This window comes from Chiloscyllium punctatum, chromosome 23, assembly GCF_047496795.1.
Source record: "Chiloscyllium punctatum isolate Juve2018m chromosome 23, sChiPun1.3, whole genome shotgun sequence".
Lineage (NCBI taxonomy): Eukaryota > Metazoa > Chordata > Chondrichthyes > Orectolobiformes > Hemiscylliidae > Chiloscyllium > Chiloscyllium punctatum.
This window is the reverse complement of record NC_092761.1, coordinates 83,340,358-83,359,976: the sequence shown is the minus strand read 5'-3', so window position 1 is coordinate 83,359,976 and position 19,619 is coordinate 83,340,358. Positions and strand designations below refer to the sequence as shown.

Sequence of the window (19,619 nt, the reverse complement as noted above, 5' to 3'; positions counted from 1 at the left end):
ACCATCACTGTCCCTGCCCCAACCACAAAAAAAAAATACAGGTTGTGAAATCCCCATGGCTATTTATGAGTACAAAACTTGCATGACAGCCAAGCCTTCAGGGAAGGAATCAATGTATTTTTCATTTGTATTTAATTGTACAGAGATACAAGATTGTCTTTTGCTCCCCCCCATACTGAGTACTACAGATGTCAGCACTGCTTCTATCTTGTGCTGCTGAGCAGTCCCCACTTTCCAATAGTTGGGAAGGCATGGCCTGGTGTTATTAGTGTTAGTCTATTAGTCCAGAGACCCAGGGAATGGTCTGGGGCCAGGGTTCAAATCCTGCCATGGCAGATAGTGAAATTTGAAATTAATTCTAGAGTATAGAGATGTATGCACAGAAACTGATCCTTTGGTCCAAGTTGTCTATGCCAACCAGATATTCTAACCTAATCTAGGCCCATTTCCCTCCTAAACCCTTCCTTTGCATATACCCATCCAGATGTCTTTTAAATGTTGTAATTGTACCAGTCCCCACCCCTTCCCCAGCAGCTCATTCCATAGATGCTCCACCCAATGGCATAAAAATGTTGGCCCTTAGGTCCCTTTTAAACCATTCCCTCCTTAACTTAAACCTATGCCCTCTAGTTCTGGACTCCCCCACCTCAGGGAAAAGATATTGGCTCTATTTACTCTATCCAGACCCCTCATCATTTTATAAACCTCCCTTCAGCCCTGATGCTCCAGGGAAAACAGCCCCAGCCTGATCAGCCTCTCCCTATAGCTCAACCTTGGCAACATTTTTGTAAATCTTGGAAAAACCTGTTTGGTTCACTGATGTTCTTTAAGGAAAGAACACTACCTGGTCTGGCCTACATGTGACCCCAGACTCACAGCAATGTGGGTGACTCTTAACTGCCCTCTGGGATGGCAATAAAAGCCAGCCTAACTGGTGGAGCCCTCATTCCATGAGTGAATATATATAATCCACCACTAGCAGCCCTGTCTTCAACTGCTTGGGTGTTAAACTCTCGAATGTCTCCATTAAAACTCCCATCCATCCTCCCTCTGTCTTAATAACTCATGGTTTTGGTGTCATGTTTTATTGGATAATGCTCCTGTGAAGTACTTAAGGACATTAAGGTGCTTACGCAGCCACAAGTTGTCATTAGTCCCTGCCGACACATTCTTTATTGTTACATGTAAATTGGTGCTCTTAAGTGAAAATGTAAAAACACAATCCCCCCTATAGAATACACGATAAGGCCAATAATATATGAAATCAGTACTGCACTCCACCTGACCTGTCTTCCTAAAGAAAGAAAGATACCGAGTGGAGGTTGTGTGACTCTTGGCGTTGGCTTAAGGCTCAGGGGTAAGCACAGTCCAACACTTCAAGGAATTGATGAATACAAAGTTGTAACTCAAGAACTGGCCAAAACAAAATTTAGCACATGCTAGTGAATAGCAGGTTAAGCAAACTTGCTCACCACACTATTCGAACACAAATTACATTACAATAATAATTTAGCTCAATCATAACTATTAGAATACTCCACTTTAATAATTTCCCAAGAAATCAATCGTACATTTGTCAAAATAACACCACCTTCTTAGAAGCATACGTGGCGTTAGTTACATTGTGAGTGTTAGTTCAATTATGAATCCATAGCAAGCTGGTAAACACACAGGCTTAATGTTACATGCCAAACTTGACACTTGAAACTCACATCACATCATTTGTTACTACTTAGTAGTTAAAGATGCTTTTAAAAGTAGTGCAAGATTCTAAGTCAGACTATAAGTCTGAAGTAGGTTGCATCATATTCTCAGCTGAAGGAGATAGCAATCTCAGATTGAAGTGTTGGTGCATGGAATTCAGCCTCAGTCTATTTGATTCTGTTTGACTCTGAGTAGCTGCAATACAAATTCAAGTTAAAAACGTACAAACTTAAAAAGATGGGCATGGAATCACAAGGATGGCCAGATATGCAGATATCTGATGAGAGTTCAAAAGGTGCTTAACAACAGGAATGTAAATGGAAGAGAATGTGGATGGGTGGAGTTTGAAGATAGGAGTATGAAGAGAAGCTAATGGTAAAATACCACTGTTACTGAAAACATTGATCTTTATTACACTGGCTGAATATCGTGTTAATATAATACGAACGGCCCATGTGCGATGCAGATACTTCTGGATCAAAAGAGCATAAATCAATGGCTTACAAGAGAAAGGACCTCAAATCATCCTGTTAATCTGTGTAATGTCAGACCCTATGGTAACAGAGGAAATTTTTACAGCAATTTCTACTCCTAAAAAGAGTAAAAAAATAGTAAGGACCTGTTTGGGTGTTGGACGGCCAGGCTAAAAAAGGACATTTCACAAAAATGAACAGTAACAGTACAGGATTTTTACACAATAAAAATACTAGTGAGAACTGCATTTGTATTGACCATCCAGAACCTGTCAAAATCTATTTTCTAATAGATTTGTCTAATCCAATGATTTAGTATAATTGAATAGGGACTGCACTGCATCTGACAGCATTACAGACAGAACATAACAAACCTCTTGTTTTGAAGGGAGGGGGTACATTAGGAAAAAAATGACCACCACAAATATGGTCTGAGTCTCCCAACCAAATCGATACAGCATCACAAAGCTCATTCTTGACTCGACTAAAACAGAATATACAGATCAGACCAAATAGCAGTTTCCCATCAAGAACAGCAGCAGTGATGTGAGTGGACCATTAATCCTAGCCGATTATTTGAATGCCTAGTTCTTCTGCAGTCTTTTCTATATTGTCAGTTGAGGCTCCCTCAATCTCCATATTCACATCTTCACCAGATACTTCAGCGTTACCCGGGCTGGGTGGTGCATTGGTCAGAACATAATAAACAGTTTCATTCTCTCCGTACTCATTCGTCCGATTGACCACCCGGATGATTGGACTTTTATTTGTATCTGGGGAATTCGACTGCGATTGTTGGAGCTGTCCCCCACCAGCAACCTCATTATGACTGGGCTGTTGCAAGGTCTCAGCTGTACAATAGTTCAGAGCATCAGGACTGCGCTTCCCTGTGTCTTGTTCCTCACTGTTTGACTCTTCCAGCGGCTCTAGTATAATCCCTCTTAGATTTGCTTCTGACAGAAACAAACTCTCTGACATGCTGTCCATGCGGCCATCCTGCTTTTCCCGGTCTTTCATTAGCTGCTCGGACAGTTCAACACTCTCATAACGAACCAACTGCAGCCTCATGTAACCATCTTCATGCTCTTTGTACCTGAGGAATGGACATTAATGCAAGTGTTGAGAGCATGCAGTTTGTGCCTCACATTGACTCTCTTCGCTCTACCCCAGAGTTGTAACATTTCTTAACCAGACAGGAGACAAATAGCTAACCACCTCTTATTTCCAGTAAAGCAAGATCTGGGCAGAGACACTTTCTGGATCTTCAGAGTGAAGCAGTTGGGAAAAGGTTCTTTTTTCCTTCTCCCTGAAAGGAAATGGCTTGTAATTAATAGTTATCAAGCACTGGCAAATGAGATTAGGTTAATGTAGGATATATCTGGTCGGCATAGACGAGTTGGACTAAAGGGTCTGTGTCAGTGCTGTACATTTCTATAACTATTTACCAGCTGCTATATGGGACATCGCAGATTTGAATTCACAACAAATGTATCAATTTGTGTGCCAATGTGGCCACAAGCCATACCACATTATGAGAATGCTTTCTTGTTTATATGAATATACAAACACTGAGCCATGTGGCTCCTCAAGCCTAGTCTTTCCTTTAATAAGATAATGAATGATCTGGTTGACAGAGGCAAAGAAGGTGGCACTGGAAAAGCACAGCCGAGGAGCAGGAGAATTGATGTTTCTGGCACAAGCCCTTCGTCAGGAATGCTGATGAACGCTCATTCCTGATGAAGGGCCTATGCCCAAAATGTCGACTCTCCTGCAGTGCTTTTCCAGTGCCACACTCTTTGACTCTGACCTCTACTACCTGCAGTCCTCACTTTCTCCTGATCTAGTTGACAGTCCAAATCCCTGATAACCTTCCAGCCCCCATATTTATCAAGTATCTATCCACCTCTGTCTAATTTTGGTACATTTCCTCCAGGTATGACAAGGAAACATCACCCCAAAACTGGAGCCATTCAGGTGGAGAGTTAGAAATATTTTCCCCCACAAAGGGTAATCGATATGTGGAACATTATCCCACAAGAAGCAGTGGATGTCAGCTCAACTCCATTTTCAATCAGAGACTGATGGATTTTTATAAGCGATGGGTATAGGAATAAAGAGCTAAGGTTGGCAGTGATTAGCAATGTCATTTCATTACATCTCACTGTTCCAAAGTTAGTGACTTAATACCTACTTTCCTGGACATTTCACTTCTATATTTACTCGCACATACTTTGTTCAAACCTAAAGGGACCGTGAAATGAAGAATCGCTTTAGACTTTAAAGTCCATGCTGGGGAATGAAACTCATTTTTGCTTTAGTCACAGCTGATAGACATAGCTGCACTGCAAAGCGCTCTTGACAAGCCCAAAAACTGACCCAAATCAGTTCGATTTCTCAAAACAGTCACAGTCATGGTCATCAAAACTGAGGCGGCTCCAAGCAACAAGCTTTGGGCAACAAATTTGCATCTTTTGAGTTGTGGCTGCAGTCACTCATTTCAAGGGATAGAAGTCAGATCAGCCTCCCAGGTCATAGGGCTGGGGGGTGGTTTAAACTTGAGGTCACCACATCTCAAGCGAGGGGAGAGGTTGAGAAGGAAAGATTTCCACATACCCTCAGTTGGCGCAGGAGGTGAACTTATGCTGTTTGTGTCACTACATCACAAACCAGCGGTCCAGCCAACTGAGCGAACTGACCTCATAAAATAGGATAAGGTAATGTGATAACATTAGGACAATGTGATGTGACAATATGAAATAAAAAGTTACACGATAACGTGAAGTAAACATACAATATATCAACATACCTGAAACGTGGGTGACCTGAAGGCCACTTAAACTGATGCTTCTTCCTGAGGTGCACAGTCAGATTGTTACCTCTGGTGAAACATTTGTCGCAAACATGACATTTATATCTGGGTTCCTTATCCCCCTGGGAAGGAGAATTCAGTGACACTGAATTAACTAGGAGCCACAATGTAAAGTTAAACTGTAGCCACAACTACCCTCAAAGAGGTAGCCCTTATCAAAACATACAGAGAAGAAATGTTTATGATATGAAGAATTAAAGTTATGTGAGATGTGCAAGAATTAAAGTTATTTGGGTCCTGTTCCTTTAAAAAAAAAGGGGTGAAAATTTAGATCTTCCAATTTTGGAAACTGTTTTTTTTTTGAGAATTACTGTGCCTTTATAACAGATTCAAACCAATAAGTAGCTGAAGCTAACAAATCCATAGTTAATAAACAAAATCCACAGTGTCAGCCATCTGCTGTCACAAACACGCTTAGATAACTGCTTCAGAGCGGTTTAAACCATGTTACTCACTTGCCTCCTTTTCAAATTGTAGTCAGGACAGGGGGATCAAGCAAAGACAGAAAGCACAGTAATTCAGCTTTCATCAATAATCAGACATAATGGATACGTCAGAACAGATTAACTCCATCATCTCGTCCATTTTCTAGAAGGGATACCTTTCAAGGAGTCAAACTCGAGCTCATCAACCAAGATGTTTGAGAAATATAAAGTACAGTGACATTATTTTTACATTTTCATTAGCTTTTCACTTGATATCAGCAATGGTCAAACACAATTACTGCAAGGATTGCAATAAAGTATCCTTTTCTTCATTGATGCAACATCCCACTTCAGGTGGGAGACTCTTATAGGTAGATTGGAAATGTTGCGATTGGATCTTGCAAAATGCCACAAAACACAGCATCACTTTCAAAGCTTACCTCATGTACTCTCCTGTAATGGGACTTGATGGAATACTGGGATCGTGCAGTGAATGTACAACCTGCAAACTCACAGCGGTAGGTTGGATCCTCACTGTGTGTATCTAAATGCTTTCTTAGATCCACCAAGTTCTTGCAGCTGGGTAGAAACACATTACAGCAAACATAATTTTCAAAATACTTTCAATACAAATCTCTAAAACCCCTAATAATATTGAGAACAACCCAACATCAATAACAGCTCCAAACTGGAGATATATCATTAGGAATGCTGCCTTTCTTAAGTTTACAGATTTTGTTGTGGGGATCTCAAGTGATTTTGTAATGTTGGTAGATAGGCACCTACTCTCCACAGAGCGTTAGCAAAGACCTTAAGTGACAATGTTAGGATCCTCCAGCTTGTACATCACACTGGATCCCAGATACTAAAGATTAGTTTCACCATTTCTATCTAAAAGATAATTATCTGGAATAGCAAGGGATTGGTCACATAACCAGATGTTTATTACTGGCTGCTGAATAGTGGAACAACTGAAATTTAAAAAAAAATAGAATAGTGGGTATAAATAATAGCTGTAATTGAAGACATTTGAATTATCCAAAGATGACTGAAGACAAGAGGAACAAAAGGAGAATATGTCATTTAGATTAGTTAGGACTGCTCCACGTCAGTACTTGGCCACTCCATCAGAAAGTACTGCATGACCATGCTCTGGTTAATGAAAGGAGCTGTAGGGAACCTGAAAACTAAGTCGTATTTGGAAATCACTCTGCATGATTCAATTAACTTAAAAGAGAAGCCAGAAAATAAAGAGAGCACACAAGAGTACTTTATATCTTCCCCTGTTGGAACTGTAAAGAGATTATAGCCAGGCTGAATGATAATGCAATTACAGCAGATAAACCACAGCAGGGAACATTAGCAAAATAAAATCTAAATGACACACAGCAGATACACTACCAGTAAAATAACAGCCATGATCAGAATAGGGAATTATTAATGAAGGGGAAGATTTATAATATTTTTGCTATTTTCCAAGTCCGTATGTTTTATCTTCAGTATCACTCAGATGGAGTAACCAGGATTGTGCATTAAAAAGTAGTCACTGCCTACAATTAATTGATTTGTAGGTGGTTACAGAACAAACAGTGGGTCCTAATGTTCTAAAAAAAAACCCAAAAAAACTATGGATGCTGGAAATCTGAAAGAAAAACACAAATTGTCGGAAAACTTGGCAGGTCTGGTGGCATCAGTGGAGAGAGAAAGAGTTAATATTTTGGGTCCAGAAACCTTTCTTTGGAATGACTGTAGCTAGAAGACTGATGTGCTGAGGATGGGGTGGGGGTGGAGAGGATTTGGGGAGTAAATTGTAGGTGGACAGCCCAGGGAGAGAAAACAGTTGGTTAGATATAGGTCAGTGTAAAGGATAGCCTGGGAGAATGAACTGCTGCTAATATGGATCTTTGTCTCTGACAATGGGTTGTTTGTGATGACAAGACTAAGGACCTGGGAGAAAGTGTTCAAGCCCTAAAATTGATGAACTCAGTATTGACTTCAGAAGATGACAGGGCTCCCATGTGGAAAATGAAGAATTTCACTGCCTTCAAGTTAATGGTAAAAGATAGCTTCTCCTATCTTCCCTGGACCATGGAACACCAGGCCATTGTGTCCACGCTGGTCACTAATCTCATTTTATCTGATGATCTCCCCACCATTGCTTCAAGCTTGTAGTAAAATCAACACACCACTGTAATCCCTGGCCAAAGTCTCTGACTTAGGGTTACTGTTGTGCTCCAGCAAAACTCAGCACAAGCTATAAGAGCTGTACTTCACTACTTACCTCTGCCTTCTCCCAGCTACAATCAGTTCTAAAGAAGGGTCTCTGCACCTGAAACATTAACTCTGTTTCCCTCTCCACTGATGCTACCAGAGCTGGGTTTCTCCACCAATTTCTGTGAAGGCTCTAAACACTTTGATGAAGGAATGACAGCTGGTCACTTTGTTTCTTAAAAGAAGAGTCTAAGAAAATTATAGGCTAATTAGTCTTTCTTCAAGTTGAAAATTTCTTGCATGGAATGAAATTACTTGAAGAAATAAATTTTTCACGTTAAACGAACAGCATTTCTGCAAGACCTAAGCATGAACAACATCAAAATCTGAAGTGGAAGAGAATACACGAAATTCAGTGCGTTATTTCCGGAAAGTGATGGGATCAGCTAGCACATAAAATACTTGGAGCTTAATTAGTGGAACATCAGGTGGCATGGTGGCTCAGTGGTTAGCACTGCTGTCTCACACTGCTGTTAGCACTGCCAGGGACCTGGGTTCGACTCCACCCTCTGACTGTGTGGAGTTTGCACACCCTCCCGTGTCTGTGTGGGTTTCCTCTGGGTGTTCCAGTTTCCTTCCACAGCCCAAAGAAATGCAGGTTAGGTGGATTGGCCATGGGAAATGCAGGGTTACAGGGATAGATTAGGGGGATGGATCCAAGCGAGATGCCCTTTGGAGGTATGAGCTGAATAGCCAGCTCCCACACTGTGGGGATTCTATGACTCTTCTACGATTCTATACCATAATGCGACTAAGTTTGCATCGATCTTATTGCAGGATAAAAGGCAGCTCTAACAGCTTGTCATATTCTGACTGGACAAGTGTGGACTGCCACATGGCTTTCCTCACCACATGAATGGGGTTCACGTCAAAGTAATGCAAACCTTGCACACAGATTTATTAGTACACTACCAAGTGTGCAGAGATTTAAAATTAGGAATATAGTTTACAATGAAAAAGCGAAGGGATTAGTTCACAAAGATCATTAAGACTCTGCAGGGTTACAATTGGGAACAATCCTACCAGAATTTACACTTCAATGAAATGATAGGGAGAGCATATAAAATTTAGAAGGTACATCAGAAGTAAAGATAGCCATGAAAAATCCAGACCAACTACTTCTAGAAGCAGAAAATAATGTGGTAAAGCAGAAATATCTGGACAAAATACACCATTATGTGAATTGAAGATAATACCTGTATTCACAATATTCGCAACTAAATGGTTTCTCATCACTGTGACGGAATTTGACATGGTTCCGCAAGGCAGAAGGTGCTGGACAGGTCATATCACAAAATGGGCACTTGTAATAGTTCACTAGAAAACAAACATTCAAGTGTTCATTCAAACCCAGCTAAACATTTCATCTATCCCCTCACAATGAGGGTTAGTCAACTGTTTACTGAGACACGGGATGATGGACATTCCTTCTGATTCCAAAAGAATAGAAACTTTTACCACACTGTAACATCACAATGTTTTGTTTTCTTCCTATTGATTTGCAAGATTTTTATATCCAAATCTGATTTGAGAGAAGCAAACTTTCTTTTGAGTGGAGGGTAATAGTATGGTGTTTTCCAACTAACTTTTTTGTTAGGACATAACATGGACTCTGGACCTCTCTTCTCTGCAACCATTACTGTTCACTTTGCCTTATGTCATCTGATATCTGTACTATCTAATGCCCGTCACCCAGTATCCTTTCCCTGACTTTGCCTCCTGTTCCATTTGTTCCTCTACACCTTTTGCTACGGTAAATACCCAACACTATTTTACTTCTCTTCTTAGACTGTGCTGTTTATTCTTAAAAAAAGATGTAAATGGTGTGGGTGAAAGCTTGATATTTTATCCTTCTGAAAAGAGACAGTGTAGCTAAAACAGTCAGCAGTTTGTAAGAAATTATCCCAGATATGAAGATTAGTAACAGCAATAAAACTCTGCTTACCGTGATGTCGCATGTGATCCCTGAGTAGTCTTTCGGTAGCGAATCTCTTTGAACAGTGGGAGCATTGAAAGCGTTGGTCTGCCAAGACAAAATGGTGGACAGCATGTAATACATTTAGAACTAGGATAAGCACCCTGTAAAAACATACATTTGCATGCTGCCTTTGTGAAGCTTTGCACCTGCATCAACAGCATTAAATGGCATGCTTAAACACAACCCAGTTTGAAGTCATAGCTTTACACTAAAATTAAATTATGAATAACTAGCACAATATATTGTCACACAGACACAACGAGTCAGTACACTCTAGAAACCAATTAACACTTTGCTAAGCCACGTTACGCATTATTTCCAAGTTCCAAATTGGTTTAAGGTAATAAAAACTGCTATGGTTAAAAAAAAAATCAGATTTCCAGGCTCCAGAAAGGAATTAAAACATCAACTGAAAAACCACATCCTTTTCAACATTCCAAAGATATTTGACTTACATTCCATGGCCATCTGCCTGCGGATGTGATCAAAGAACTTAGTGTTGCTTGCAAACATCCCTCCACAGGTGGGACATGCTACTACTTTCTCCTGCGTGTGGCTACGTAAATGCTCTCGAAGCTTAAATTTCACTCTGAAAGTTGCATCACAATCTAAAAAGACAGCAAATGGGAAATGAATTGCTCCACTAAATGGAGCTTGCTGCCAAATTTTCATAAGACGACTAACGACACATCAAAAGCAATTCATTGGCTATGAAGCACTTTGGGATGTCCTGTGCTAACGAAAGGTTCTGTCATAATTAAATTGTCAAGGGATGCTCCCATTAAGCATTATCTTGTCGTCAATTGCGCCTATTTGTTAAAACAGGAATGGTGGAAACAACCACAACTTGCTTGGTAGTCTGGCTTCCCAAGAACATACCTTTCCAACGACAGGGAATTATTAGATTAGAATCTGTGGTTGCATCCCTGTCTGAACACATTCCATGCATGTCCACATGCCTGTAGAACCATTCTGGATTCTCAAATGTGCTCTAGGGAGAAAGTACAAAGACTGAAAAAAAAGTGTCAAAGCCCATATGGTTCACTAGAAACTGTTAAAAACAAACTTCAATCTGTGCCAATTTCACCATTACTATAAAATAGTAGGAACCAGCACAAGTCAGGTCAGTGCCCTTCTGGGGGCAGCTGATTTTAATAGTTCACGATAGGAGGTTCATCCTGTCTGGTCAGTAAAAATATAAACATATAATACACAAACGTAGAGCAGAAATAGGCCATCTGGCCCCTCGAGCTTTCTCTGTCATTGCATGAGGAAAAGAAACAAATTCAATGCTTCAATTCCAACGACAGCATAAATATCAACTCTATTTCTCTCTCCAGAGACGCTGCCTGACCAGAGAATGTTTCCAGCATTTGGTGTTTTTATGTCGGATTTCCAAGATCTGCAGCGTTTTGCTTCTGCAGCAATAAAGATGCTGCAGGGGTAACAAAGGAGCTGAAAATCTGCTGCCCGAAAGGAAGTTTTAGAAATGCTAGTTTCCTCTCCCATAAAGCATCACATTCTCTGTGATAGTATCATCCTGCTCACCTCTAGAAATTTTTATGTTTAGTCATGGGGGCGACACGGTGGCTCAGTGGCTCGCACTGCAGCGTCACAGTGCCAGGGAACCGGGTTCGATTCCAACCACGGGCAACTGTCTGTGTGGAGTTTGCACATTCTCCCCGTGTCTGCGTGGGTTTCCTCCGGGTGCTCCGGTTTCCTCCCACAATCTAAAGACGTGCAGGCTAGGTGAATTGCCAATGGTGTAGGTTATGTGCATTAGTCAGGGGTAAATACAGAGTAGGGGAATGGGTCTGGGTGGGTTACTCTTCGGAGGGTCAGTGTGGGTTTGTTTCCACACTGTAGGGGTTCTATTGAAGCTCAAAACAAATCTCTTTAAAAAGAAATCTCAAGGGTAAAACTGAAATAAACACGAGTGCACAGAGTACTTGATACGTAAAGACGATTCAGATTTGCATGGCTGACTTACATCACAGTGGCCCCAGAGACAGACAAAACTCTCTGGGATTTCTGGAATGACGTTGCGGCTCTGCTGATCCATTATGCAGTGTTCGAGTTCGCTCTGAGCCTGCAGGGACTGCAGACCCCAGTGCTTCAGTTTTGTGTGGTAGGCATGAAAGTAAACATGACGGATCAGGTCAGCTGAGCTCTCCACGGAGTAGAATCCACACTCTGCCCACAGACACTGGTGCTCCTCTAGGAAACAATGACACAAAACGGGTTCAGCACAGCCTGGATTATTTTGATCAGGCAAAAAGACTTTCACAATTAAGAAAAGGTTAATCCTCCAGCATTCAAGTCAGAGTCATCTATATTTATCATTGACAAACATGCAGCTTTATTCTAAAGGGGAGAATTTTTTTTTTCTCTCTTATTCGTTCACAGGAGGAGCATGTTCTACTGACTTTCTCTGTAACCCATTCAATTTAATTGCAGGACATCTGCACACTTTGCATAGTTTATCAGTTCTTTCTTGCCACATTTGAATGGCTGGTTCATTTGATTGGGTCAGTGCTATAGCAAAACTCCTCAGGTGAATTTACAATACAGTCATTGTACAACTGTGTCCAATATTAAGTGAATGAGCATGCATAGAAGAGAAAAGGTCTAAAATAGTAAATGTTGCAGCATAGGTCAGCAGTAATGGTGTTAACACCAACCACAACTCCATTTCTGTTGTCGTGTATAGAATTTGAGCTATTCAAAACTAAGTTACTGTTTCAATTAGCTGCATTAACAATAATGGAAATGCTTTTCCAGACAATACACCATGCTCTCAGAAGCATGAAGGAAAAACTGTTTAAGATTAAAATGCGAATTTACCCACAGTTACTGGATGAAAAATAACAAAATGCTTTTCAGAACATTTTCAATAAACATTTTCTTCTGCAGAATGGGAAATGGTCATGTAATTTTTAACATTCCACAATCTCCAAATTATCCCAAAATTTCATTCCATCATTTAATATTGTTCACCCATCACCAGATTCTCATCAACCTGCATTGCCTCGCTGTCCCAGAGTAGTATAACTTAAAGTTTTCAAAGACAAGAACGAACTCAAACACCTTTCCCAGCCTCGGATAGGTCCAAGTTGCTTTGCAGACAATGAGGTGCCTTTGAAATGTGGTCACAAAAGGGGAAAGAGGAGTACACCAATTATAACAGGAATACAAAGTTCTGCATTTTCAAGAGTTGCAATTATGGAAATCTGGAAACTAGTCACTCAGTGACAGAGTTGAGAGTGTGTTGCTGGGAAAGCACAGCACGTCAGGCAGCATCCAAGGAGCAGGTGAATCCTGATGAAGGGTTTATGCCTGAAATGTCAATTCTCCTGCTCCTCGGACGCTGCCTGACCTGCTGTGCTTTCCCAGCAACACACTCTTGACTCTGATCGCCAGCATCTGCAGTGCTCACTTTCCACTCAGTGAGAGAGCCCAATTTAAAAATAGGAGGGGAAAAAATGATCAAAGTACTTTTAAAAATTCAAAATATAATTGGTTAGTTCCTCAGTTATTTGCATACATCATGCCATACTGTAATTATTTGTTTTTATATCAAACACTGTCATTGACACGTTTTGTGTTTGACCCTCTGCGCTGTTATCTTACCTTGTGGTTCAATGTCATTTTCATCCCCCTGGACTTGGTCCTTTAAATGGCCTGCAATGTGATTGCTGAAATCTTCCATTCCAGATGCAGTGAATCCACATGAGCTCCATTCGCACAAAAGCACCAGAGAATTATACTTTACACTCTTCCCAGCTGCCATTATATTGCACCTAATCAAAATAACAAAATGCACTCGGTGCATTACAAGTTTTTAAGAATACTTCATCACATCTTGTGGTGTCAGCTTGTAATGTTTTCTCCTTCCTAATATAACAAGATATATTACAGAAATTGGCAAAGTGCTTTAAAAGCTCCTGTTTCCCTTTCCGGAAGGTAATAATACACTTCTCAACTGTTAATGTCTCAATTTTGTTTTATGAATCATAAATATCTGCTGATTTGTAAAGAACTGAATGTAAAAAAAGGTAATGCCTTATTTTCAGTCACAGAGTGAGAGACAATTTCAGTATCTGCCGATAATTGGCTAGATCTTTGCCTGTTGTTATGAGATGAATACAGAGCAAGAAATACAAAGAAGCCTTTAAATTGGATTTAAGGCAATGTGCTTTAAAAGTTGAATACCCTACCATAAAACCACTGACCAGAATCTGAATTGGACCAGCTCTGACAAAGAGTCCATCTGGACTCTGCATGGATGCTGCCAGACCCGCTGTAATCTCCAGCATTTGTTGCTTTCATTTCAGATTCCAGCATCTGTAGGAATTTGATCCTATGATCTGACTTGTGCCTTTTAGATGGAGAATCCGCTTTGGAAGTTAATTGGTGAGCCAGTTGCAACAAAAACTCCTAGCCTCTGACTTGCTTTGGTAACCACATTATTTATATACGGCTGGTCCAATTCAGATTCTGATCAATGTTGACAGTGAGCAATTCAGTAATGGTTGTGGCATTGAATGTTGAGATCGATGGTGAAACTCTCTCTTTCTGAAGATGCTCATTATTGCTACACAAGTGGCAGGCGATGCTAGTTGCCACGTCAGCCCAAGCCTGGACATCCTCCAGGTATTTCTGGGGACTGCTTCATTATTTGAGTCATGAAGTATGCTGAAAATTGTGCAACCATCAGTGAATATCTCCACTTCCGACCTCATGACGGACAGGCTTGTTGATCAAGTAGCTAAACATAGCTTGGCCTAGAACACTACTCTGAGGAACATCTGCAGAGAGATATCTTGCAGCGAAGGTGACTGACCTCCAGCAACTTTCTTTGAGCTACATAAGACACTGACCAGTCGATACTTTGCCCATATTTCCATTGGAAGTTGGAACTTTATCAATGTTTCTTCACTGCTGCTGCATCAAAATTCATGCCCTCTTCCTAATAGTACAGTGGGGGCCGTTATAGCCCAAAGACTGCAGCAGTTCAAGGTGATAGCTCAACACCTCCTTCTCCAGGGCGATAAACGCTGGATTAACCATTGATGCCCAAATGTGATGAAGGAACAATAATAAAAAGCTACATCATGACATCTGTTGATATGCTATTGTTCAGACTGCTCCAGTTATTACTGACTGACTCACATTCACCATTACATAATCTCCACTGACAGAGTTTATAAGAACTAGCATCTACATAGAACCATATTTTATGCCAGAATTGACAAAGAACTACCTTTGATACCAAAATGCTGGAAATCTGAAATATAGATCAGAAAATGGTGGAATACACAGGTCAGGTAGACCTGAAATACTGATCTGTTTTTTTTCTCTCTGCAGATGCTGCCAGAACTGAGTATCTTCTGCATTTATTTTTCAAAATAACTTCAAGATATGTTTTGCCAGCAATTCAGCTAGTTGCCATAAAATATAACCTTTGGAAGGATAAAAAACTTTCACAGTAATACAAAAACTTTCAAAGCAGATATGGGGTATGATCATTTCAAACCTGAAGAGAAATATAACAAATAAAAATTCAAATAACTCCGCAGGTCTAACAATCTCTGTGGGTAGAAACAGTAACCGTTTCAGATTGATAACCTTGCATCAGAACTTCATCATCAACAGGGTTAACATCTGATGAAAGATCAAACTGAAACATTACCTCTGTTTCTCTCCACAGGTGCATTCAGACCTGCTGAGCTTTTCCAGCTATTTTTGTTATTTCCAATTTGCAGTATTGGGTTTTCTTAATTTCAAGTGAAGCCCAACGGAAGGGACTCCAAACATCAAATCAGAATACTTCAGTCCAGCTTTTTCATCCATACGACATTACCTCTGTAACAAACCACCCCAAAATGGATGTTACATTATCAAACACTATCTAACCACGTGTTATTTAAAATAAACCTTTTAATGCTGACCATTTCTTGCTTTAGATTCAAATGTCTCACTTCACTCCCAACAAGGTGGTTTAGCTGACCACGGAACCCATAAAAAAAGGAATGAAGTCATACTTAACAGAAATAACAAGATACTATCATTTAAGGATCTTTGTATGTTTAACAACAGAATGCATGGAATCAGTGCAGACACGATAGACCAAAGGGCCTCTTGTATACTGTGAGATTCACTGTCTCGTTGCCACACGCAACCTCACAAATAAAAACTTTAACTTTAAACCTATCAAAGAGATAGTCCACCATGTTTCCATTTCAAGAGCAGATTGTTCACCTACAGCAATAAAACCAGAAAATGCTGCAAATACCCAGCAGATCTGGCATCATTTGTGGTGAGAAACAGCAGTTAACAACAAGGTAGGAACGTTTGCTCAGGAAATGCCGAACAACATATTTATAGGGAGAAAGCAGAATTAGGCTATTGGGTTGGACAATCAGCCATGATCATGATGAATGGCACAGCAGGCTTGAAGGCCCAAATAGTCTCCTATAGCTCCTATCTTCTTTGTTGCTTCACATTCAATAACAAAACCTACAAACAAGTCAATGGAACACCCATGGGATCACCAATAATCAGGGCTCATAGCAGAAGCAGTAATGCAGAGACTTGACCAAGCTGCCCTCTCATCTATCCAACTCAAACTTTGGGTCCGCTACATGGACACCTTTGTCATCACAAACAGAACGAATTAGAGGAAACATACAGTGCTATTAACAATATCCTGACAGGCATAAAATTCACAAAGGAGAAGGAGGACGACAACAAGGTGCCCAACTGTCAAGACATGACAGTTGAATGTACAGTTTACAGAGAGCTTCAAACCAGCATCTACAGAAAAACAAACACAGACCAAATACTTAACTTCAGAAGTATTCACCCCAACACCCACAAAGAGAGCTGCATCAAGACATTATTTCAACGAGCTACATCACACTACAGCACCCAAGAACTACAAAATGAAAAATATCGATCCAACGTTTTCAAGAAAACAGACACCCAATAAACACAATCTGCCGATTCCTCAGAAACAAACCCAAACAAGCAGACACAACACAACCAAAAACTATAGCCACCTTACCTTACATTAAAGACATATAATGAATGACTTTCAGACCCCTTGGCAGCACAAACATACCAACACACTTAAATAGCAACTAATGAACCTAAAGGATCCATTAGATACCACCAGCAAAACTAACATCATTTACAAGATAACATGCAAGAACTGTAAAAAAACACTACATTGGACAAACAAGCAGAAAACTTGCCACCAGGATACACGAACATCAACTAGCCACCAAAACACATGACCCACTATCACTAGTTTCCATACATACAGAAAAAGGACACCACTTTGACTGGGATAACACACACATCCTAGGACAGGTGAAACAAAGACATGCACAAGAATTCTTAGAGGCATGGCATTCGAACCAGAACTCCATCAATAAACACAGCGATTTAGCTCCAATCTACCTCCCCTTGAAAAAAGAACCAGAAATGACATCATTCACCTTAAGAAACCAAGACCTATAAATTGAGAGACAGAACATACCACCAGCACTTCACCGGAGACTCTCACTGATGATGTTACCTAGTCATGGTAACGAAATGTCTGAAAACAAACCTTCCAGCTCAGGGAGCTAACTTACATACTTATCAACCTGTGCTACAAATTTTAAAAATCACTTTTTTGTTTCTATAAAGCAAAGGCAAAAATAGGATTTTCTCATTCTTTTAAAAAAAAATCAAAATTTTCAGGATCAAAGAATAGTAAATTACTTTTAATCTTTCACAGGTTGCAAGTGAATTTGACCCAAAATTAATTGCTGCTGCGAAGGTGGTCTTCTTGAGCCACTGCAGTGCAAGTGGAACAGATACAACCACATTTGGGTGGGCAGTTACATCATCTTGACCCAGTAAAGCAGAGAAGGCACCCCAGCCCCCAATCTCACTCTTAAGGCTAATAATATCAAAATTCAAGTACTGAAGAAGTCATATAGGACTTGAAATGTTAACTGTTATTCTATCACCACAGATGCTGCCAGACGTACGGAGTTTCGCCAGCAATTTCTTTGTGCTTGTTTCACTCGAGACTGCAAACTGCCCTTATTGGGCTGGATTGGTTACAACATAGTTGCACCAAATTTGTTCGAGGATCATCTCAACCTTACTTTTTGACAACTTGTAAAACACAAGAGGCGTAAAATGGTGGTGAGGAGAAAATATATAAACTGAATCCTGCCACCCCCACCTTTCAATAATTTCCTCCATCCTCCACAGGAGCAGGTGAAAGCCTAGGAGGGATCATAGTGACTGGGGAAGACTGCTCACACGCATCTTCTTCTGCTCTACACTCATCTTCCCTCCAGCCTCACCTCTCCTCCCTCTTCCTTCTCTCATTCCCTCCTTCTTTCCTTTCCTCCACCTCTCCTCCCACTTTTCATTTTTCTTCTTCCCTTTCTCCCTTTTTATTTCTTCAGTTATACAGTGACAGAGATGTACAGTAAAGGAACAGACTCTTTGGTCCAATTCATCCATGCCAAACAGACATCCAAAATTATTCTAGTCCTATTTGCCAGCACTTGGCCCATAGTCCTCTAAAACCTTTCTATTCATATACCCATGCAAATGCCTTTTAAATGTTGTAATTGTACCAGTCTCCAGCACTTCCTCTGGCAGCTCGCTCCATACATGCACCACCCCATGTGTGAAAAGGTTGCCCCTAGGTCCCTTTTAAAACTTTCTCCTCTGACCCTAAACCTATGCCCTCTAGTTTTGGTCTCTCCTATTCTTAGGGAAAAGACCGTGCCTATTTATCCTATCCATGCCCCTCAGGATTTTACAAGGTCACCCCTCAGCCTCCGACGCTCCAGGGAAAACAGCCCCAGCCTCTCCCTGTAGCTCAGATCCTCCAACCCTGGCCACATCCTTGTAAATCTTTTCTGAACCCTTTCAAGTCTCACAACATCTTTCCGATAGGAAGGAGACCAAAATTACAGGCAATATTCCAACAGTGGCCTAATCAATGTCCTGTACAGCCGCAACATGACCTCCCAACTCCTGTACTCAATACTCTGACCAATAAAGGAAAGCATTACCAAACATCTTCTTCATTATCCTATCTACCTGGGACTCCACTTTCTTTCATTCCCCCTCCCCCTCCCCCTTTCTCCCTCTCTTCTTGCCCACCTCACCTTTCATTTTATTTTATTTTCTTTCTCCCCTCACCTCCTCCCTCCCCTCACCTGGTCTCAGTCCCAGGTCAGGTCAGGTCAGGTCAGGGGGAGGAAGTGTACGTACCGGAAGTGCGGACCCCACAGCACCCTCGCGCCTCCCGGCCGGCCACATCCGGCGCCCCAGCCCAAGCGGAAACCAGTCGCTCGCGCCTGCGCCAATTCAAACGGTAACGGCCGCCCGTCGGAATGTCCCTCTCTGTCTCCACTCAGCTCGTTAAACAAGATCCGTCGCCCTCGGATTAGACTTTTATTTGTTCGTTTTGTTTAATCATTTCCCCGTCCGTCTGTCCGTCTCTTGAGGAGACCAAACGGATTGAAATTCCTTGTTTGCCGGGCGGTGGGCCGCTCTGATTCCTCCAATCACAGACGAGATCCCGGGACGGCTGACCAATCAATAATTGGCTCGGTCGACGGTGGGCTCTGATTGGTTTGTGTCAGTTTCCGACGGCTTCAGCGTCCGGCCGGAGCCGTCAAACCCGAATATAACGTTCCCTCTCCCACTCCACCAGGGGACTGGACATAAAGGGACAGGAGTCTGAGCCAAGGCTGGAGAGTTTGTGTGGTGTGGTAGTAGTGCCCCTACCTTAGACCAGTAAACTTCGATTCAGTTCCCATCTGCTCCAGAAATGTGCCTTAATATCTCGGAGCAGGTCCATTCGGTTTGACTGCTCT

General features: G+C 41.2%; 1 protein-coding gene across 6 annotated transcripts; it reads right to left on the bottom strand.

Annotated features, from left to right (window-relative positions):
- Positions 1-1,525: 1,525 nt before the first annotated feature.
- On the bottom strand, positions 1,526-19,285 carry hinfp (histone H4 transcription factor). 6 transcript variants are annotated; one of them, XM_072593307.1, is made up of 10 exons: positions 19,012-19,285; positions 13,351-13,520; positions 11,711-11,937; positions 10,600-10,711; positions 10,176-10,328; positions 9,688-9,765; positions 8,939-9,059; positions 5,912-6,050; positions 4,984-5,108; positions 1,526-3,270 (listed from the first exon to the last, which is right to left on the bottom strand). In XM_072593307.1, exons 2-10 carry the CDS (start codon positions 13,508-13,510, stop codon positions 2,742-2,744), a joined length of 1,644 nt encoding a protein of 547 aa, XP_072449408.1. In that variant the 5' UTR covers positions 13,511-13,520; positions 19,012-19,285; the 3' UTR covers positions 1,526-2,741. The 6 variants fall into 6 exon arrangements, with proteins under 6 accessions (XP_072449408.1, XP_072449409.1, XP_072449410.1 ...); XM_072593308.1 differs by lacking the exon at positions 19,012-19,285 and adding an exon at positions 18,906-19,008; XM_072593309.1 differs by lacking the exon at positions 19,012-19,285 and adding an exon at positions 18,957-18,977.
- Positions 19,286-19,619: the final 334 nt, after the last annotated feature.